General features: G+C 52.0%; 2 protein-coding genes across 5 annotated transcripts in view; both read right to left on the bottom strand.

Annotated features, from left to right (window-relative positions):
- LOC101282721 (L-gulonolactone oxidase) overlaps window positions 1-5,181 on the bottom strand; it is a 28,967-nt gene extending 23,786 nt beyond the window's left edge. Inside the window, exons 1-4 of one of the 2 annotated variants that reach the window (XM_004270696.3) lie at window positions 5,043-5,181; window positions 4,183-4,284; window positions 1,413-1,538; window positions 41-135 (exon numbers count right to left, since the gene is read on the bottom strand). In XM_004270696.3, coding sequence (XP_004270744.1) covers window positions 41-135; window positions 1,413-1,538; window positions 4,183-4,284; window positions 5,043-5,045 — 326 coding nt within the window. In that variant the 5' untranslated portion in view covers window positions 5,046-5,181. Of the gene's footprint in view, window positions 1-40; window positions 136-1,412; window positions 1,542-4,182; window positions 4,285-5,042 lie in introns of both variants that reach the window. The other variant, XM_033429811.2, reaches the window with a different exon arrangement.
- The window catches only part of EPHX2 (epoxide hydrolase 2), a 66,290-nt gene continuing 48,495 nt past the window's right edge, over window positions 5,076-22,870 (bottom strand). The window contains exons 14-19 of one of the 3 annotated variants that reach the window (XM_004270694.3): window positions 22,171-22,204; window positions 20,951-21,053; window positions 19,069-19,138; window positions 16,295-16,375; window positions 14,270-14,328; window positions 13,654-14,126 (exon numbers count right to left, since the gene is read on the bottom strand). In XM_004270694.3, coding sequence (XP_004270742.1) covers window positions 14,048-14,126; window positions 14,270-14,328; window positions 16,295-16,375; window positions 19,069-19,138; window positions 20,951-21,053; window positions 22,171-22,204 — 426 coding nt within the window. In that variant the 3' untranslated portion in view covers window positions 13,654-14,047. Of the gene's footprint in view, window positions 5,215-13,653; window positions 14,127-14,269; window positions 14,329-16,294; window positions 16,376-19,068; window positions 19,139-20,950; window positions 21,054-22,170; window positions 22,205-22,870 lie in introns of those variants that run through there. The other 2 variants (XM_033429807.2, XM_049711741.1) reach the window with 2 other exon arrangements.

The following is a 22,870-nucleotide window of genomic DNA, read 5'->3' on the forward strand; positions in this document are numbered from 1 at the left end:
CATCACTGGCCCACCTGGGAATCAGGGAGGTGGCTCTTACTTGGACAAGGCCAGGCCGTGCTTGTCCAGCTGTGGGTGCAGGTCAGCCAGGAGGATGCCGGCCTCCACGGTCACCTGCTTCTTCTCCATGTCCACCTGCAAGAGACCAGCAGAGATTGGGATGAGCTAGGCCGTCGCTCAGTCCTTGTCCTGCAGTCCCGCAGGGCTGTGAGTACAAGCGTGTCTCCCGCTGCAGGCAGCCAAAGGGGTGCAGACAGAGCCCTAGAGTGCTGGGGCTTTGGGACTACTCTGCGTAACCCTTCTTTTCACAGGGGAAAGAAATAAGAAGCAGGGAAGAGAAGGGATTTGCCCAAGTCACTGCGGGACTGGGAGAACTGTGCTGTGTCCTGAGACCCACCGCCCCCAACCATGGCTGCCCCGGGGGCTGGGGGAGGAGAAGTCTCCCTCCATTTCACAGCGAGGAGACTCAAGTTCAGGGACTTGAAGTCACTTGCCCAAGGTCACACAAACATCGGTGGTGGAACGGAGATGAGAATCCCATCTGTGTGACTCCAAAACACACTTTCCATTGACCCCGAGCGCAGAGCCTGGCAAAATCAATTACTGGAGCGCAGTCCTCACTAATTAGCGATCAGAGTTAATTTCTGCCATGACTGATGTCTTGACTGGAACATTTTCTACGGGGTGGTGACCGTCAGCCTGAGCAAATCAGGAAATAAATAGTAGAGAGAAACCCAGAACCTCTGCTAGCACGGCTGGAGGGGAGGGTACCTGGCAAAAATTACAGCTCAGGGGAGCTGGCCCCGTCAGGTCAGGTGAGAACAGGAGCCCTCCTAACGGGCGGCACGCCTGCCAGTACTCTCACTCCCAGGCAGACACCTGAGGTGGTGGTGGTGGGGCCTGAATTCATGGCTGAATTGCATGGACAGTATCCCAGCACAGGGCTGATGTCAGACCCCTGAGTTTGCGGCCCGCTCAGCTGCTGATCGGCTGTGTGACCCTAGGCAAATCACTCTCCCTCTCTGATCTTCAGTCTCCCCATACGTAAAACAAGTTAAGTGCAAAGCCTTCTGGATTTGTCATTGTGAGTTCACCTCTGGGGGCCTGACTTGCCATTCTTGTTCTAGAGAAGTGGAGAGGAGGCTCTGGCCAGAGGGGAGGAAGGACATCCTCTCCGTGGCCACAAGGGGGCGCATAGACCAGACGAGAGGCCTGAGCAAGCCCAGGCAGGACCCCGGGGAGGGGCGATCACTGGGGACCAGGAATTGGGGGGTCACCTTGGGACTCAGAGGTGGGGAGGGGATAAGGCCCAAGGGAAAAGGCTAAGGAGTCTCCGCCTGGACTCTGAGACGGAGACCACGGCTGCCCGGCATGGGGCCCAGCAGAGGCGGGGAGCCCAGGGCTCCTGGTACCTTGAGGACGCGGTTCATCTTGCCCATGTGGATCATGAAGCCGTCGGTGCAGGCGATGTCGGAAGGTGAGTGGCCACCGCCCACCACCTTCACCCGCTTGTTCTGCTGCCTGGCCAGGGCCAGCACCTGCTGAGGCAATGCCTGCGTCAGCCCCGGCCCAGGCCTTTCCCTGTGAGGCCGCGGGGCCACCCAGGCTCTGGGCCCCCAGCCCCCCAAGGCCCTGCCTGGCTGGAGGCCGCTGTGCAGGCCACTCCGGGAAAGAGCCAGAGAGACGGGCCGGAGAGCGAGTGGGAGGGAGAACCAAGGAAGCACCCCAAAGTGGGGCTCCTGGGCGTGCTCCCCGAGGCAGCTGGCAAACCTGATCACATTCTTCTCCTGGGCAAAACCTTTCAAAGGCACCCGGCACCTTCAGAAGAAGGCCCGTCTCCTCGTGTTGGCCCACATGGGCCTCAGCTGCCTCCCAGGGTGGATGAAGGCTCCCGGGGGCAGGGGCGGTGGCTTAATTTGACACCGTAGCCCCCCATGTCTACCCTGGGCCTGACGGGAATAGGCCGTCTCTAGTGATCTTGAATGAATAAAGAAATGAATGCATGGTGTCACTCAAAGGAATCCATACTCTTTCACCCTTGTGTCTGGGCGTGGAACAGCAGTCTCAGGATTTATACCTCGAGGGGTTCCAGGGTCAAGGAAGATTGGGAAATGCCCCATAGCACTTGTCTTCCACGCCCACCCCCACGCGCGAAGCACGTTTAAGGCTGCAGGTTCTACTGAATGTCAATACAATGAAGACATCTGTTTAACACCATCTCCCTCGCACTCCCCTGACCACACAACTATTTTTATCCCCCCCCCCAACCCTAACAGCTCTCCAGGGAAACAGGCCTGCAGTAGCCTCCTCCTATTTGTAATTCACAGTCGTGCAGGCTAGCATGGCTAGAAACAGCCTTCACACGCAGGACATCAGCACCCCTCCACCCTCTCCTCTCAGCTCAGAATGAAGCATATTGCCTCGGCATTCAAGGTCCTCAGATCTGTTCAAAGCCACTTTGCCTCCCAGCCTTCCTCTTCTGCCCTCCCCTTCCCCCATGCACCCTCCGGCAGCCATGTCTGACGACTCTCCAGGTGTCCTCCTCACCTTCCTTCACCTCACACTGCCCTTGCCCAGCTCCCTGTGGAGCTCCTAGGCATCCTCCAGGGCCCGGCTCAGTGACCACCTTCCTTCATTCTCATGCATGAGAGGTTGGGGGTTTTGAATCCTGGTTTGGATCCTGGCTCTGACACTTACTAATATGGGAAAATTACAAAGCCTCTCTGAGCCTCAGTTTGCTCATCTGGAAAATGGGGGTAATAATCACTACCTCACAGGGGGTTGTGGGGATGGATGAGACCACAGATATGAAGCAGTGGTGCTGATCACTTAGTGGTGACAGTGCCGTTCCCACCACTCTCCTCCAAGTGCCCTCACACACACCTGTGCACAGACTCACACCCATGCACACACACACAGCATGAATTTCTCCCTTCTCTGTTCTCTGCTGGTGCTAGTGAAATGTCTGCATCCTCTGGGGTTAGTCACATGCAGCCTGTCTTAGAGGCAAGTCTTTTAAGAGCAGAAGTCGGGTCATGTCCATTCATTCATTCATTCATTCATTCACTCATTCAACACATATTCAGTAAGTGCTTCCTGTGTACAGGTCACAGGGCTGGGTGCTGAGGATAAAATGGAAAACAAGACAAGCATGGTCTTAAATCCTTATGAGGGAGAGAGACAAAAGCATGCAAATGTTCATGTCAATGAAATCACTGCAGGTTTTGAACATGCAATGAAAGAAATAAGCAAGGAGCTGAGATACAGAAGATGGGGAAATACTCAGATAAGATGGTCTGGGAAGCCTCTGAGGAGGTGATTTACTTTGAGACCTAAAGGATGAAAAGGAGTCAGTCTCATTAAAAGGGATGGGACGGGCATCCCAGGCAGTGGGAACAGCAAGTACTAAGGTACGGAGGTAGCGAGCCAGGGAGAGAGGGACCTTAGGGAGGCCGGAGAGACAGGCCCAGAGGATGCATGGCCTTGGGGTCAGGAGTTGGGGTTTTATTCCACAAACAATGAAAGCTTCTGAAGAGCAAGGAAGTAGTCCAATTCAACTTAGGTTTTAAGAAAATTACTTTTGCTGATTGTGGAAAGTGCATTTGAGGGAGGTAAGAACTGAAGCTGGGAGATCAGGGGTGAGGCCATCACAGGCCACGGCATGTGAGGAAGGGATGGTGGCCTGGGCTTAGTGACAACAGTGCCGGAGAGAGGGAGGTGGGTTCTAGAAACTTCTGAGGCAGGACTTGCTGAGGTCCGATAAGGGACAGTGACCTACTTCCTGGCTTCTAGTCTGAGCAATCCCGTGGTTGGTATAGAGTCAGGGAAGACTACACTAGGACAGGTTGAAAGCAAACATCAAAAACATCATTTGGGGCATGTAAGTTTGTGATGCCTTTGATGAAAGAAGTCAAAACGAATCTCAAGTTCAGAGAAGAGACCTGAGCCAGAAATAAAAATCTGGCAGTCATTGGCAGACAGCACAAGTGGTCACGCAGCAGCAGTGTTCAGCTGCAGCCGACCCCGTGGAGCTGTCACCCCACCGGCAGTTCTGGGTTGGGGATGAGGGTCTTAGCTGGGAAGCCCACCTCCTCTCTGGGGCTGGCCTGGTCCGCAGGGCCCAGATGGAGCTGGAGGTCCAGCGGCTGGACCACTGCGCCCTGTGCTGAGATGGACACTTACCTCTCTGATCTCCTCCACGGACGTGGGCTGGTAGTACATCTCCGGATAACAGCCATAGGTCCTCGCCCAGTTTTGGAATTTGACTCCTTTGTACCCATGGACCTGTGATAGGACAAAACCCGGGTCACCACCAGTAAGTGGTCTAGGGCTGACCTAGACCCTGACCCTGACCCCCATCCCCCTGTCCCAACATTGTAGAGATGGGAGGCTGGGGCCACAGCGCTGAGCCACTGGGAAGCTCAAACACACAGTGGAAGCTCTAAAGCCGTGCAGCCACGTGCGGGCTTCCTGCTACGATCTCCCTTGACCCCCATGGTCAGCGCAGCAGATCACGCAGAAAACTCGGCCCCTCCTTCGGAGAAGGGGGCTACGTGAGATCAGGGGTGCAGCCCTGGGAGACAGCACAGCGGCCTTTCCTGGCCTGGAGGCCACAGCAGAGAGCCTTGGGGAAAAGGCTCCCGTTTGTGGGATCCCCGCTGTGTGCTGGGCACTGTTCCGGGGTCCTCCACATGTCATATCTCTCCGCATGTCACACCTTATTTAGGCCTTACAATAAAGCCACGAAATAGGTAATATTACTCTCATTTTCAGGAGCAGAAACTGAGGCCCAGAGAGGTAGAGTAACCTCCCCGAGCTCACAGAGCAACCAAGGAAAGACACAGGAGTCCAACCCCGGCCTTCCTCTTCCATCCCTTCCCCAGCACCCCAGTGGCTCCCCAGAGCCGCGAGTCCATTCAAGAGCTTCCCCGTGGCCTCCCAGTAGCCCCACACCTGCCCTCATTTTGCCCTCCCAAGCCGGGTTCACAGGCCCAGCCTGGATGCGGACCAGCAGGGCTGAACGGCTGGCCACGTGGACCTACCATGGCTCCAGCGGTGGGTCAGTGGCCTTGGCGGACTCCGGCCTCCTCGTGGAGCAGAGCACAGGGCAGCGGGGTGCGGAGGCCAGGCGGAGCGGGGGGCTGGAACCAGCAGCGCGGTGACGGTGACCGCGGGAGCTCAGGGCCGACTCTGCAGCTGCAGCACACAGAGGGGCTTGGGGCCCCGGCAGAGGTGGATAAACAGTGTGACGACAGGCTCCACCCAGACAAACAGCAGTTTGGCCTGCCCCCTGCCCCGGGGCTCCTCTCAGGCCGCAGGGTGGGCAGGCAGCATTTACAAGGCGGCTGCTCTCTCCCCGAAAGCTGTTGAGCTCTGACACCAAGTACAGGCATTCTGGAGCCGGAGGACCCCCCGCCTCGAAACTGGGCCCTTAATGCCGCAGGTCAGGGGAGGCTGTGACATGGGGGCCCGCGTGTTAGTTCATTTGTCAGAGCTGGGGGAGGGATGCACCAGGCTGCCCATCGCTATAGGGAGACAGAACGGGATGCTGGTGGCTGTAGCACGGGGACGCGGGGGACGGGGTATGGGGGGGGCGGACGAGTGACACTCGGACCAGGCAGTCTTCTAGCTGAGGTCTTCCTTCCCCAGGCCTTAAGGCAGGCAGGCCTGGGTTCCTCTTCCATGCCTTGCGGGTTAACCTCTGTGAAGCTCGGTTTTCTCTCCAATAAAGTGGTGGCACTTTTGCCTAATCCTCTGGGTGGACATAAAGGTTAGAGCAGACGTCTGAGGAGCCCCGGGACACCATCAGCGCTGGAAAAGGTTTCAAGCTCTTGCATCTGCCCCCAGCGTTGAGCTTTCGGTGGCAGGCTCCTTGGGACGTCCCTGTCCACGTCACCACCCCTTGGCTCAGTGCCTGGCACCGCACCAGCCTCTGAGGCACGTTTGTGCAATGAACAGATTAATCAGTCACTGAGCATCTTGGCATTCGATCTCTCCAAGCCAAGAGCTGGGGTCTAGCGGGAAGCGTTTTGGAGGCGAGGCCGGGCTGGAGGATCGGAGCTTGGGGTCAGATATACACAGAAGAAGTTCTGGAATGGGGGTTGGGGGACACCTGTGTCCTCCAAACCAGGATCTTCTCCAGCTGCCAGGTGCATATGTGTGTGCGTGTGCGTGTGTGTGTGTGCGTGATCACACTCCCCAACTGCAAGGTTGTGTGCTGAGGGGGAGTGGTAGCCATGTGCTCCCCACAGGGAGAGCCCAACTAGTGGAGATGCCGTTGTTTATGATCGCTTAGCAGCAGCTCAACAGCAGAGAGGAAAGTCCCAGGTATGGGTGAGGAATCTGCAGAGCTCAGGGCCACAGAAAGGAGCCGATTTGGCACAAGAGCTGGGACCTGTGTTATGGGCTGAATCGTGTTCCCCCCACCAAGTTCCTAGGTTGAAGCCTTAACCCCCAGGACCTCAGAATGTGACTGTATTTGGAGATAGGATTTTTAGAGGTAAAGTTAAAATGAGGTCATTGGAATGGGCCCTGATCCAATATGACTGTGTCTAAATAAGAGGAGATTAGGACACAGACACAAACGGAAGGCCAAGTGAGGACGCAGGGAGAAGACGGCTGTCTACACGCCAAGGAGAGAGGCCTCAGGAGAAACCAACCCTGCCGACTGCTTGGCCTTACACTTCCAGCCTCCAGAGCTGTGAGACCACGAGTGTCCGTTGTTGAAGCCACTCAGTCTGTGGTTCTCTGCTGTGGCTGCCTGCAAGCCCCTGTGCTAGGGTCTCCACCAAGGACTTCATGCGGGAGAAGAACAAGCCCTCTCGCCTCTGCGCTGTTTCCCTCGGGCCGTCCCTGGTGGAAGTCAGGGCCAGGGTGCTCCAATCACCCGAGGGCACCTCCCCATAGGCTCCCTGCCTGGGAGAGGCAGGCCTTGGTAGGGGTGCAGCGGGGAGGCCCAAGGGCTGAGGGATGGAGAAAGCACCTACCAGGTTGGCTACTGTCCCTCCTCCGAGTTGGAAGGGGGTCCAGGGGCTGTGGCCACCAGATGGGGAGGGGTAAGCATCATGCCAGGAGGGCAAAGAGGCCCCTGGCAAGAAGGGGAGGGGACAGCCCGATGCCGCCCCAAATAAATAGCTTGCTTCCCGCTCACCCTCAAGCCCTGTCCCACAGCTTCAGGCAAAATGTACCCCGTGCCCACCCACAGATGTTCCTCTGCAACTACAGTGGAAGCCAGTTTTTCTCCTTTGGGTGAATGCATTCTGAGGCAGGACATTCCAGAAGCTGGATGCCATGGGTGTCGGTGGGCCTGGACTGTGCCCCCAGACTGCCTGCAGGCTCCCCTCCCTCCTCTGCTGAGATTTCCTGAAGGCTGGAGTCACCCACCAGGCTTGCTTTCTTCACCCTGTGCTACCGCCCTTGCATGGAACGCTTCTTCCCTCACCCCCAAGCCAGTCGCATCACTTTTATGAATCGCCTTTATGGAAAAAAAAAAATGACATGAAAAGAAATATAAAGATCAGCAAAAATGGTGTCTGTCAGTTAATTGCATCTGCCTCGCCACCACCTCGTCGTTGAGGTCGATGGTATATTGCTCATTTCTTCTTGTCTGAAGGACTCAGCTTGTTCTGTACTTGCTGAGTCTCAAATTTTTCAAACATTTGCTGGCAAGGGAAATTAATGTTACCATCTCGATGGCCGCTGAAGCTTTCTTTAAAAATCATTTCCCCTCCTGTGCTTATTAATCAGTGAAAACGAGTCCTTAATATACAATTTGTACATGGTAACTTAACACATTTCTTTGAAACGCTGTGAACATTTAGAAGAGTGTTTAATGATTTCTGATCGGTAGATATACTTCCTAGTCCCACTCAGCCAGCTCGTTCTCTTTAAAAAGGCTGATGGGGCTTCCCTGGTGGCGCAGTGGTTGAGAATCTGCCTGCCAATGCAGGGGACACGGGTTCGAGCCCTGGTCCGGGAAGATCCCACATGCCGCAGAGCAACTAGCCCCGTGAGCCACAATTACTGAGCCTGCGTGTCTGGAGCCTGTGTTCTGCAACGAGAGGCCGCGATAGTGAGAGGCCCGCGCACCGCGATGAAGAGTGGCCCCCGCTTGCCACAACTAGAGAAAGCCCTCGCACAGAAACGAAGACCCAACACAGCCATAAATAAATTAATTAAATTAATTAAATTAAAAAAAAAAGGCTGATGGACATATATACACTACCAAACTTAAGGTAGATAGCTAGTGGGAAGCAGCCACATAGCACAGGGAGATCAGCTTGGTGCTTTGTGACCACCTGGAGGGGTGGGATAGGGAGGGTGGGAGGGAGGGAGACTCAAGAGGGAAGAGATATGGGGACATATGTATATGTATAACTGATTCACTTTGTGATAAAGCAGAAACTAACACACCATTGTAAAGCAATTATACTCTAATAAAGATGTAAAAATAAATAAATAAAAAATAAATTAATTAAAATAAAAAGGCTGCTGTACCGAATGTAAAATAGCTGGCTGGTGGGAAGCAGCAGCACAGAACGGGGAGAGCTACTCGGTGCTTTGCTATGACCTGGGGGGGGGATGTGGGGGGAGGGAGGCTCAAGAGGGAGGGGATATGGGGACATGTGTATGCAGATGGCTGATTCACTCTGTCGGGCAACAGAAACTAACACAGTATTGTGAAGCAATTATACTCCAATAAAGATCTATTAAAAATAAATAAATAAAAAGGCTTCTGTAAGGCATAAAGTTCATTTGTTGTCATTCAACAAATGACAAAGCTGGATGGCAAGGTTTAAAGCATCCCCTGCTTCTTAGGGTTCCCTTCCATCTCAATCCAGGATAACTGATGGAAACACTGACCAAATAATACATCTCCTCAATCTATTCCAATGGCAACCAAGACCACTGTTTGGGGCTTTCTCTGGATTCTTCTTACCTTGATTTGCATAAACAAAGACTTGTTTTTGTCTTCCAAATTCTGATACAAGCCAAACAGTCACACAAGCTCCCCAGTGCTGAGGCGTTCTGCCCATCCATCTTGGCAGCAACTTTATGCAAAACAGTAAGGAACTACATACAAAACAGAGGTTAGGTCCTAACCCAGGTCCTTTTAAAACTGGAAGTAAATTTCTACTTGATTAAAAAGTGAGTTTATGACCTGCAGAATGGGAGAAAATATTTGCAAATCGTATAATGGATTAATATCCAGAGTATATAAAGAACTCCTACAACAACCAAAACCCAACCCTGATTTAAAAACGGGCAAAGAATGCCCATTTCTCCAAAGAAGATATACAAATGGTGACTAGCACATGAAAAGATGCTCGTCACTTAGTACTAGGGAAATGCAAATCCAAACCACAAAGAGATGCCCCTTCAAACCCATTAGGATGGCTATTACCCAAAACTCAGAAAACGACGAGTGACGATGATGATGCGGAGAAACTGAAACCCTCGGCATTGCTGATGGGAATGTAAAATGCTTCAGTCCGTGTGGAAAACACTACCATGGAGAGAATTCCCGTGCGATCCAGCAATCCCACCTCTGGGTACGTACACAGAAGACCTGAAAGCAGGGCCTGTAAGAGATACTTACTTGTACACCCAAGTCTCAACTGATGTATGACTGGATCAACAAAATGTGGAATATACATACAACGCAATATTATTCAGCCTTAAAAAGGAAGGAAATTCTGACACAGGCCACAACATGGACGAACCTTGAGGATTTCAGGGGCTCAGAACGAGCCTCCCCAGAGTGTGTTACTTTTGCACGAGGAGCTAAAGGCAATAGAGCTCCTGTGGGTTCAAGAGAAACTACTGCTCCTTCCTCAACTACCTACAAGAATTTAAATTGGGGATTTTTCCCAGAAAAGAGTTATTACCGGAGATAAATTCTGTCTGAGTGGCACCATGTATATGGCAGGGCAAATACCTAAGTACCCAGCATCTGCTCTTCCTTTTACCATCCTGTGAAGGGCCTCCTGTCCTTGGAAGCCCCAGGCTCCTATCCCATTCCTTAGCTCAGGGGGGCACATATACCTCATTTTACTTTTCTCTCTCTGACCCTCTCAAGTATGTAGGGTTCCCGTTATGTGCAAAATTAAATTTGATCTTTCCTGTTAATCTATCTCATGTCAATTTAATTCTTAGACCAGCCAGAAGAACATAGAAGGGTAGAGGAAAGTTTTCTTCCTCCCTGACAGGATCTTATACTAAGTGAAATAAAGCCAGTTACAAAAAGAACAAATACGGTATGAATCCACTTATATGAAGTAACTAGAGGAGCCAGATTTATAGAGACGGAAACTAGAATGGGGGTTTCCAGGAACTGGGGGATGGAGAAAAGAGAGTTAGTGTTTAATGGGGACAGGGTTGCTTGGGAAGATGAAAAGGTTGTGGAGATGGACGGTGGTGATGGCTACACAGCCATGTGAACGTCCTTAATGCCATTGAGCTGTGCACTGAAAAATGGTAAATTTTATGTTACGCAAGTCTGACCACAACTTTTAAAAAGTGAATTTACAGGAATAGGGGTATCACTGGTATTCTTTCTAAAGCAGGTACCAGCCTCAAAATCCAGGAAATATGTATGGAAATAAGACAAAATGTATTTAGGTAAACTGCCACAATGACTACCCATACCTTATCAATATGAAAGCTGTAAAAACCTACAGTATCTTTAAATGCTTCAACTGTGTTATTAGAATAATTATCGCATTTGTCTCATGAAGCAGAAGCGCAGTGACATACCCTCGTGGTTTATCCAACGGATCCCAGGGAAGATGTGGAGATGTCTAGCATCTGGATGTCTTCTCCTGAATTCAGTGCTATCGGCACACGTGCCAACAGTAAGAGATCTACCAAGGCTTGGGACGGTGAAAATACTCAGACAATTGGTCATCCATCTCATGAAGCAGGCCATCAAATACCAAGCATTTGAAACTAACTCATTTACCCATTCAAAACACCAGGCATGCGCTGGGCTAGGGTCAAGGATGAATCACCTAGACAGGCAGGCTCCAATCCCAAGAAGCTGACAGTCTGGCAGAAGAAACAATTAACAATTGGGTGCAGCGGCCAACACTGGGGAGAAACTTCCACAAGTGCCAAGAAAGTATTTTATGTGTGGCCAGATGGATTCCTTTGAACTGCGAGGCATGACATTTCCCACCCAATTCTTGTTACCAAAACCTTTGAGCTTCTGACCTACATATTTTAACCACTGTTTAGTTTTAATTTGTGCTCATGGTAATGTCAGTGTGAACAGTGGGCCTTAGAGTCACTTCCAGGCCTAAAACCGTGGGTTCGTTATACCCCAAGAGAGACAGGAATAGCCTTTTGTCGCATGTTCTAAATAGATGCATTTTTAGAAGATATTTCTCCTGGAAACCTTGGACCCTGCTAGTTGACAGCCACCGGGTGTGAGGACAGAACTGGGAGTGATCTCAGCTCCCTGGAGGGAGCTCTATGATCTCACTGATATGTGGGTGGGGTCTTCCATGCCTCTTTTAAAAAGCTATTTCCCTCTGCAGAGGTAAATACACTTGTTATTTATGCCCTTTGTAGTCTGAAACAAAAATAACATTTTAAAATCAAATCAATTTGAACATACTTCAAACAACTTGTAGTTAACAAGGCATCTGAAAAGCATTTTCGGGAATGACCTAAAGACCTTTTCCAATGCAGCGTTGTTTTTATGACCCTCAATCTTGTATGACTGGTGATATTTGTGTTGCAATGCTACGAACTAGATTCGTCCGGCCCTTATTTGCCGAAAGAGTAGAATTTCTGAACATTTTGAATGGTTTACAGAGATTACTGGGTAGAATACTGGAAATGGAGACAGGCCGAATAGGTTTGCCTACTTGTGCTTCTTCAGATGAGAGATGTTCTAAGATTCTTGTTTCCTCCAACCAATTCTGGACAAATAAGCCTGGACACACGCAGTTAGTGAAATAATGTTAGCCGGCTCCTGTAGTCATTCCCCCAGAGCACACAGTTGCTTTTTCAATGAGTCCTTTAATTCTCTGATCCAAAAGGGAGGAGGTGGTGCTGGGCTGGCTGGAAGTTTAAAGCCCTCAGAAGCCTCATCCTGGGATAAACCGGAAATTCTATGGCTAATACTTCAGTAGCACTGCGTCTGTGCCAGGCACCGTTCTAGGGCCCTGTACGTATTCACTCATTTAATACTCACGACCACCTACGAGTTTGGTGCTATTACTGTCCTTTTCTAATAGAGGAAACTGAAGCACAGTGACCTCTTTCTCGAGGTCACTCTGTGGTCAGTGGCCGAGCAGGGATTTGATCTGGGTAGTCTCACCCCAGATTCAGAAAAGAAAAGAGCTTTTGGTAGAAGGAGCTCAGCCTGCAGAACCAGACAGCATGCATCTGAATCTAGGCTCTGCCCCGCACTAGCCAAGTGACCTTGGGCAAATTATCTGAACCTCAGTCTTCCCATCTGTTAAACGGGAAGGATAAGCGTTGGTCAGTGTAGGGCCCCAGGCACACAGGGGTATTTAAGAATGGTCGCTGTTAACATTTCCAAGCTGCCCCTTACTTTCTGCACACACCTGGACATACATACCCTTTTCTGCCTGGTTAATCTACATTCATCCTAATTCAGAATTCAGCCTGGAGACACCACCTTGTCCACAAGCTTGCCCTGCAGAAAGAGCAGCGAGGGAGGTGAACATAGATTGGTGAGCACACCATGCCAACAGAGCAGGGAGACAGGGCACAGGGCTACGCGTGGCTGGTGGCCACTCTATCTGGTAGCACAGAACCGACCATTTCAATCGTGTCAGAAAGTTGCACGGGAATATAAATTGGTGCAGCCACTATGAAAACAGGATGGAGGTTCCCCAAAAAGCTAAAAATAGAGTTGCCATCTGAGCCTGTTATCCCACTTCTGGGCATATATCTGGAGAAAACTATAGTTTGAAAAGATACATGCACCCTATGTTTGTTCCGACACTATTTACAATAGCCAAGACATGGAAGCAACCTAAGTGTCCATCAACAGATGAATGGGGAACGAAGATGTGGAATATTAGCCATAAAAAAGAATGAAATACTGCCATTTGCAGCAACATGGATGGACCTAGAGGTTGTCATACTAAGTGAAGTAAGTCAGAGAAAGACAAAAACCATATGATATCACTTACATGTGGAATCTGAAATATGATAGAAATGAACTTATCTACAAAACAGAAACAGACTCGCAGACATAGAGAACAGGCTTGTGGTTGCCAAGGGGGAGGGGGGTGGGGGAGGGATGGATTAGTAGTTTGGGATTAGCAGATGCGAACTACTACATATAGAATGTATAAACAACAAAGTCTTACTGTATAGCACAGAGAACTATATTCAATATCCCGTGACAAACCATCACAGAAAAGAATATGAAAAAGAATGGATACACATATGTACCTGAATCACTTTGCTCTACAGCAGAAATTAACACATTGTAAATCAACTATACTTCAATAAAATAAATTAATAAAAAAAGAACGTTCTACCAGAGAGCACTGTTCCAGATCATGCAGACTCAGAGAGAGTCAGAGCAGAGGAAACAGTGTTCACCCAAACGCGATACTTTCTTAGAACAATCACTCTGCTTTTCTCCCAAGAACTCAAACAGCACTAAGCCAGTTGTCTTCATTTTATTGAATAAGGGAGTTCCCATCTCTGCTGAAAAGCTTCTAAATTGCTGATTTTGCATCATCAAAACGCTGACTTGATTATCAAAGAGAAATCACCCCCTGGCCATCCCGTTCTGTCCCCCACAGAACACTAACCATCCTTAGACATAAAGTGATACGTTTATACCCAGAGGATTAATCACACGTGATTTTTCCTATATCTAAAATTGTGTCAAATCTGACTCATTTCATTTAGAGAAAATCACTCTTTGCTGCAAACCCCTTGAGAACGACGCTGCTGGTTTTGAGAGATGCGGGTAAGGCCCCATCCGGGTACCAGAGAAGCGCCCCAGCAGATGGAGCGGTTGGACTGCCTGCTGGCGGCTGACACACGTCACACCCTAAAGCTTCGACACCTCCGGTGGGTCGCTGGCGTCAGTCTCCAGCCACTCAATGAGGATCTGATTCAACTCTGTGGGCCTGGAACGGGAACACAAGGCAATTCGCATCTGTCTGGACGCACTCCCTCACTCAGGCCAAGGCAGGGGTGGTAAAGCAAGCGGCTTATTGGAGGCGAACAGGGAGCCCTGACGTCCCCCACCCAGGGACCGCCATCTCCTTACTTCTCCATCTGTGTCCAGTGTCCACAGTCCTTAATGTGACCCCTTTTCAGGTGAGGGATCTGGAAGAAAACCCCACCCGGAAAAGTAAATGGCAGAAGGCAAGTTCTCTGCTCCCGGTGGGCCACCCCCCTGAAAACCCCGCGTGATTTAGGAAGGGAATGACCACTGATCAAGCTCCTACTAGGTGCTCCACATGCACTGCCTTATTTATCTTTTCATTATATACATTTATTTATTTCATTTATTTATTTTTGGCTGCATTTGGTCTTCGTTGCTGCGTGCGGGCTTTCTCTAGTTGTGGCGAGCAGGGACTACTCTTCGTTGTGGTGCGCGGGCTGCTCATTGCGGTGGCTTCTCTTGTTGCGGAGCACGGGTTCTAGGCACGTGGGCTTCAGTCGTTCTGGCACGCGGGCTCTAGAGCGCAGGCTCAGTAGTTGTGGCGCACGGGCTTAGTTGCTCTGCAGCATGTGGAGTCTTCCTGGACCAGGGCTCGAACCCATGTCCCCTGCACTGGCAGGCGGATTCTTAACCACTGCGCCACCAGGGAAGCCCCGCCTTATTTATCTTTGACCATGATCCTTTGGGTAATATGAAGGCTCAGAGAGGTTAGGTAACTGGCCCAAGGCCACACAGACAGTGGCTGAGCTAAGATTCAAATTCAGGCTGACCCATACTCATCACAACAGACTGTCTCCCTCCAGAACCATTAGGACTTGGCCCGTTCACTGCCTGGAAAATGGCGGGTCGAGCTTGGCTCTTGCCCTGTAGCCATGACTGCGTCCCCTTCCCATGTCGCCTCCCTCCTCCCTGGTGGTCTGCACGCAGGGCTGTTCAGTCTCCCTTTCGGCGCCTGAATCCCCAAAGTGGGTCACAGCCCTCCCCGGACTGGCTCCACCACCCACAAAGGGCGTCCTTGGCAACATGCCTTGAATCACGCTCTCTCCACCGCACTGGATGATGCTAACTAACAAAGACACTGCCAAGTGCAGGCAAACGCTCTCAGCATCCAGCCAGGATACACGAGCCGTCACGGGGACCCCACCTGCAGGCCTCCCAATCCCTACCAAGCCCTACGCTTTCAGCAGAGCGTGCTTCCAAAACACAGGCTTGATACCCATCTCTCCACCTCAACGGTCCCCTCACCCATAGGTCCACACAGCTCAGCCTGGCCCAGTGGGCTCAGGATAACCTCCCAGCCGCACCCTCTGACCTCTCTCATCCATCCTCACCTCTCAACACCCTGTCTCCTCTCCCGTTCTCTCTCTGCTGGGCAAGGCTTAGGAGTTCCTCAAGGCCAGAGGCAGTGGTCAGCACCTCTGTGAAGCCCTCGCTCCCAGATGGGCCCTTGTCCACACAAGCCTCCTGCATATGGGGTACACTGCTGGACATGACCTCCTGTGGGGTGGGGTCTGCACCTCATTCATCTTTACCGCCCTGGTATCTAGCACTGTCCCAACTCATATAAGTGCACAGGAAAAGCCCATGAAATGAAAGAATGAGTGAGTGATGAGAGATTGCATCAGTGAAGGGGAAAGGAAGCAGCAGTCTTTTTTCGTTTTCTTTTGGCCACACCGCGTGGCATGTGGGATCTTAGTTCCCTGAAGTGTGGAGTCTTAACCACTGGACCACCAGGGAAGTCCAGGAAGGAGTGGTCTTTTTTTTTTTTTTGCAGTACGCGGGCCTCTCACTGCTGTGGCCTCTCCCGTTGCAGAGCACAGGCTCCGGACGTGCAGGCTCAGTGGCCATGGCTCACGGGCCCAGCCGCTCCGCGGCATGTGGGATCTTCCCGGACCGGGGCACGAACCCACGTCCCCCGCATCAGCAGGTGGACTCTCAACCACTGCACCACCAGGGAAGCCCCCGAGGAACAGTCTTAATCGCTGCTCCCAAAAGGCGACAGTGATGCTGCTGAGGAAGCCCTCGTCAAGCGAGCGGTTCCCCCGAACATCCCACTCTTCATCCTCTGGGACGCCTGCGCCCTCCTCCAAGAAGCCCCGATGGCCCCGAGCAGGACCATCGCCTTACCCAGTCCTCCATATGCTTGGACATCTCAGGAACGAGCACGAAGTCCTTCTCCGCGGTGACCATCAGGGCCGGCACCAGGATCTGGGGAGGGATAACGGGAAGGAGAAGCAGCCTCCACGCTCAGGCCCTCCCTCACCCGGGCGAGGAGATGTTATTTTCACACCGCGGGGCCTCCTCCACTATCAACTCCCCCGCAGAAGACCCCTCAGCACCACTGTGGTCTGGCTTTGTTTCCGCCACGTGCTTTGCGTGAAGGAGGCACCAGTATTACTAAAGATCTGAAAGGATGGTGTGCGAGATTAGAAAATGTGTATCTTGCTCTCTGCCCCTGGTTCCCGGCACAGAGCCCCTGAAACCCTTGTAAATTCCTAAGTGATGAGAGCACTCCTGTTCCAATGAGGTGACTCTGGCTGGGCTCCTGGATGGGGGCTGGTCACCAGGAAGACAAAGCCATGATTAGACACTTGGGATTTTCAGCTCCCTCCTTCCCCCCACGTCTGGAAGGCGAAAGGGATGAAATGGAGTTAATAATGGATCGCGTCTACGTGAGGAAGTCTCCATAAACATCCACATAACCCCAGTAGCAAGGAGTTCGGAGAGCTTCTCGGTTGGTGAAATCCACACCAAAAGGATGACACACCTCAGCTCCACAGGGTCAGAGGCTCCTGGGCTTGGGACCCTCCCAGACCTCACCCTGTGGATTCCTTCGTCTGGCGGTTCATCTGTGTCCTTTACCAAATCCTTTAATAAACTAGTAAACGTGAGTAAGTGTTTCCCAGAGTTCTGTGAGCCACTCTAGAAAATTAATAGACCCAAGGAGGAGGTCCTGGGAGCCTCCAATTTACGGCCAATCAGTTGGAAGCACAGGTAACAACCTGGACTTGGGGCTGGCGTCTGCAGTGGGGAGCAGTCTTGTGGGACTGAGCCCTTATCCTGTGGGCTCTGACGCCGTCTCCAGGTAGCTGGTGCCAGAACTGAGTTAAATTGCAGGCCACCCAGCTGGTGTTGCAGAGAACTGCTTGGCGTGGGGAAAAACCTCCACACATTTGGTGATACGAAGGGTCAGAAAGAAAGCGATTTGTGTGAAAGTAAAGGAGACACACAGGAGGAAAAAAATGGGTTTTTCTCATACGGATGGATTCAGCCACGTATTGACCACACAGGTTGTGTGTGTGTGTGTGTGTGTGTGTATAAGTAAGAACACACGTGTGGTCCACTCTGTGTGACTGATATTCCTGACACCAAACAGATGGCACTGGGAAGGAGGAAAGATGCCCTTAGATGGAGATCAATATTCCTTTCCTATGAATTGACTAGAATATTCACACTCTGCCCTTCACCAGGGCAGCCAGTGTGATTGGGCCAGCGTGACATTACAGGCAGGAAAGGGACTTCACTTTTTGTCTTCTGATACATGGGGCACCGCAAGGTCAAGAGAACCTCCTTTTACTCTGTGTTCTCAAGCTACCATGACAATTTCCAAATGGTGTTCACTGTCCCTGGGTAAGGAATGCGCACCGTTTTTTACCTACAACACAGCACTGTGCGCTTCTCACTGCGCCCCGTTTACCAAGGGGTGAAGACCCAGTGGTGGTTTTGTGGCTGAAATGAATCCTGAGGCTGCTGTGGGGGTGGGATGGACACTCTAGAATGTTCCAGGTGAAAACGTAAAGCGGTGGCAGAGGCAATGGGAGGAGGTGGGAGAGGAGGAAGATCTGGAAGGAAACTGCAGAAGAGGGGGTCCCCAAACCTACTGCCATCGGGATTCACCTCCCCGAAGACCTCATCCTCGTCCCTCATGCTTTGAGAGAGTCTGCCAATCAAACTGCAGTTTTGTCATTTTTGTCCATCACAGATTAGAGTGATGATAGGCTAAAGAGCATTAATTAAACCATTACTACGTACTAGGCACTGTTCTAACTCAGCATCTGATGTGCGTCAACCCACTTTATCCTTACACAGCTCCTGCCTGAGGTAGGCACCATTCTTGTCACTTCCATATCAGCGGCCACAGAGAACAGAGTGGTTAAGTGCCTTGCCCAAGGTCACACAGGGCACAGGTCCCACATCCCAGGCCGACTCTCTGCCCAGCCTGCTCTGAACCACTGTTTTTATGCTCTACTGCCTCAAGACCTAACCCTGTGAGGTCAGGACCTCGCCTGTGTCATCTGCACCATTCCTGGCATATAGAGGGCCGATCATTTTTGACTGAATCAAGAAGATGGCCAGGGCTACCGAGTGAGCTGAGGAACGTGAAAATGCAATTTCCCTTAGGTTTTTAATGTTCTGAATGTAAATCAGGGACCCCATGACTCCCTTTGCAGACCCAGGGGTTGGAAACCTGTCTTCTGCTTGACAAACAAGGAAACTGAGACTCAGACTGACTCGGTCGAGGTGAAGGAGCCAGAGGTTACAGCCCCGTCTCTCTGAGAACACGTAATGTTCCTCTGTGAGCCAGGAGCTTCATCCTTGTTACCTCTGGGAGTTAACTGGACCACCTGCGCCCGGAGCCAGGGCACCGCCGGGAGACCTAGGCGGTCCAGACCGCTGCTGCAGTCACCTGGCAGACCCCTGTCCCCACCCTCTCCCCACCCTCTGCCGTTCCAGGAGAAGCAGCAGCAAAAGAGGTCCTAAGAGGAAACCCTGCAGCGCAGGCACCTCCAAAAGCAGCCGGCCGGTCTGTCCACCCCTGGCTCTGACCCAGCGGCCTATCCGTTGGGTCCATGGATGCCCGAAGGGTGACTCATTGGGGAGGAGAACAGCGCTGAACTCACCTTCCTTCCCAAGCCTTTGCAGCCCCACTGCCAGTTCCTTTCCATGTTTCGGTACCAGTTTAGAGGTCCCCTGGGAGGGGCGGACGAAGGAATAAAAAGAGGAAAGCTTTTAGTAGACGCTTGTGCTACAGACCCCACCAGCAACCCGCTCAGCATAGAGCCAGTCTTCCCAGGAAGAGCAAAGGCTCCTGCAGGGCGAAGAGAACAGAGCCCAGGATTCACACCCCGGTGCCCTGCGTGCCTGCCGGGCTTTATCGAGCACGGCCTGGTGCAGGCACAGCGCTGGGCTGAGGGCTGATGTTCTCTGAAGTGGGCATCCGGGGACACACAGAAATCGGCCCCACAGGACTCTCCATTTTCTCCCGGGACTGTCTCGGAAGACGGGGGTGGGGGAGCCTGGTTTAGTGCCCTCACCAACCAGGGCCACTCCCCTGTCCCAGGGAGCCCACAGAAAAGGGCCACCGGGAGGTGCTTCCTCCTAATGTGACATCGGGAAGTGATGCCGAGGTGTCTCCTCTGGACAGGTAGGGTGGCTCCAGGGCTGTACCTGGAGCACTGTCCCAATCCTCAGGTGTGGAATGGGTTGGTGCTGTCCGGCCCTTGAGGCTTCCGGTGAAAGGGAGGGCCCGGAGAGACCTTGGACACGTCACGTGCCCTTTGGGGACTTCTGATTTTCCCTCCTGTGCAAGAAGGGGTTGGATCGGATTGCCTATACGTTCCCTTCCAGAGAACCTCTGTCCCCCAGTCTAAGACTCTTAAATTGTCCCCCACTTCGGGTGGGGAGGGGGGAAGAAAGGAGATGCTTAGGGAAAGGTTGAAATTGTGATACTGGAGACACTGGGGTCTAAAGGCCACCACGGGTGTTCACGGCCAAGGTCGCCACACTGTGAACTTGTGGGCTGGGCTGACGAAGGCGGTCCTGCTGTTGGGCTCCTTCTGCGCCCCTGGGTCTGAGTGAGGGATGGGGGCGTGAGGAGAGAGGAGGAAGATGGAAACGCGGTGACCTGCAGCGCCCCTGAAGGACTCACGAGCTTCGAAGATTTGCAATACCCAAATAAGTGAAGGGACACGCAGAAAAGGGGCTGTTAAGAGGGACTCTCAGTGATCTCAGGGCAGGGCCCTGAACCGCAGCATAGAAACAGACCTGAGAAAAAGGAACGGAGTCTGACAGAGACTACAACATGGGCGGACCAGAGTGAAAGGAGCCACACACGAAGGACCACACAGCGTACGCCTCCGTGTGCATGAAACATCTGGAATAGGCAGCTCCAGGGGGACGGAGAGCAGATGGGTGAGTGATCAGACCTGGGGGCCCAGGGGAAGTGGGGGTGACCGCGAAAGGGAACAGAGCTGCTTTCTGGGAGATGAAAACACTTTAAAACGGATCGTGGCGATCCATAAAATGTGTCGTGACGGCGCAGCTCCATGAAATGACTAAAAACCATTGAACTGTACACTCTCAGAGGGTGAATTCTGTGGTATGTGAGTTAGAGCTCAGTAGAGCTGAGCCTATAACCACCGCCCCCCCACCGAATATGTATGCAGTTTTTGAGGTGACGTGGGGTTTTGTGTTTTTCTGAAGTAAGAACTCAGAGCTGTCATCTGATCCTCACAGAGGTCACCACTGAAAAAAAGTTGAAAACATCTGCTCTGAAGGGGCCCCTAAGCATAAGGGAGAACAAGCTGAACTCTCCAAACTAGAGCAGGCTGAGCATCGTCAGATAGTGAGCCTCCCGGCACTGGAGGCATTCAAGCAGAGGCTGGCCAGGCTTTCACTGGGACTGAGCTGGCACTGGGCCTCACCCTGCACTGCGAGAGCAGAAGAGCCCCTGTCTGCCCACCTTCTCTCTCCTGTGTTCTCCTGGGGTGCTGTTCTCTTTACCTGAAACCAGACTTCTTGAACTGCTGAACGTAGAACTGGATGTCCTCCTCGGTGACCATCTTGCTGAGGCTGGGCTCCCCTGGCGTACTCACAAAGAGTCCTCCTACAAAAAGCCACTTGTTTCCTCTCCCACCCCCTGGGTCAGGTGTCCAAGTTCCAATACCTGAGACCCTTCACCACCTCTGCTTCTTTTATTACTGCTCTCTGTCTCCCCAAGAGACTTGGGCTCCTGGAGGGCAATGACTCTGACTCGTGCTTGTGGATACCTGCCCCTGCCTCACACCAAGTGTGCGCTCAAAACTTTTGAGGAATGAAGGACTGAACGATTGACTACGGGAATAAGTAAAGAGGTGGAAGGAGGGAAGGGAGAGGTGTTCCTGACCAGTGAGAGGAGTGTGGTCTTTAGGCTTGGAGGAGTTTAACTCCAGCCTGGCCACTCTGGACAAATTCTGTAACTCTTCTGAGACCCATTTTCCTCATCTGTAGAATAGAGATAATAGTGAGAGTTCTTACGGATGTCACGAGAAATATAAACAATATTACTAAAGGGGGCTAACCCAGTGTCTGATGCACACAGTACGTGCTCAAACAAGTGATAGCAATCATCATTATTAATAAAAATACAAGGGAATGATGGCAAAGTCACAGGCTTGGGGTCAAGCAAGGTTCTGTGGGAACAGTGCCGGATCCAGGAGTCGAGGGGATGAGCGCCAGTCTGCTCCCGGCTCTGGCTCCTCACTTATATCCAAACTGGGAGGGAGAACAGGGGCTGTCTTCACGGGATGGAACTGAGCCTGAAGGAGGGGAGGCCAGGGCACTAAGACAGAGGAGACCTGGCTGGGGGTCTGGCCTGATTTCCACTCTGCCTGCACCAGGTGACCCTGCAGAGGTCAGTTCCTCTCCTGGGTCTCTGTCCTAATCAGTAGAGGGTGGATCTGCCCTGAAGAGCTCTGAGAGTCCTCCAGGCTCTGACTGTTTAAGATCTTGAATCCAAAACTTCACGGGGGAGAGGAAGCCAAGGCTGTGTGGTCAGCCCAGGGTTAGGGTGAGTGCGATTCACCAGCGGGAACTACGTTAAGCAAGTCAGGGCTTAACTAGTTCAGGGCGGGCAGGTGGCTGCTTCTGCCCACAGCTGGCAGATGGAGAAACACTCATTTAACGTTCGGCTGGTTCCCGTCATGGCCCTCCTGTCTCCATTCCCTCCTGAGAATGTCTCTTACCCATTTCACAGACTCTGTTCGTGGTGAGAAAAGTCTGGAGGGAGAAAAGTTAGAAGGGATGTCATGGGTCAAGCAAAGGAAACATGCAGGAACGGGACATCTAAAAACCCTACAAGTGCCAGCAGACTATACAAACATGCTAAATGCCCAAGAGAGCTAGGCGGGTCCTGAGCGGTCAGAGCAGAGGCAGCTCACAGCCAACCTCCAAGGCCAAGCCTGCTCCTGGGTGCTGGCGGGTCTTGGGAATGTAAGGACTTGGGTGTATCAACCAGTGGGAACAGGAGATGAGACCTCAGGTCAGATGCGAAGGTAAAAGTGAGATCCTCCCCACCCCTCCACGGTGAATCCGCTCAATCTGGGGTCCTCAGTTAAAGGGTGGACTAGAGAGAACCCACCCACCACGACAGAGGGATGTCAAAGGAGTTGGTCCATTCAGTTTGGTACTAAGAGGAAACCAAAACAAAGCTCCCCTGGGGATTCACAGCCACAAGCCTGCCTTCACACGTGTTTCTGTTTGAATCCACACTACGAGATCTGGAAACCCCCACTAAGTGAAGTAAACGACAACAGCAGAAGTGAGCTTGGGCTGGCAATGCCACCAGAAGGCCTGGCAGGAGAAGCAAAAGCTAACCCGCCCAGGAGGGCCATTTCCTCCATCTCAGCTGGAGCAGGTTGGAGCAGAGTAAGCGCTGCTAAAGAG

Source organism: Orcinus orca, chromosome 6 (assembly GCF_937001465.1).
Source record: "Orcinus orca chromosome 6, mOrcOrc1.1, whole genome shotgun sequence".
Classification (NCBI taxonomy): Eukaryota; Metazoa; Chordata; class Mammalia; order Artiodactyla; family Delphinidae; genus Orcinus; species Orcinus orca.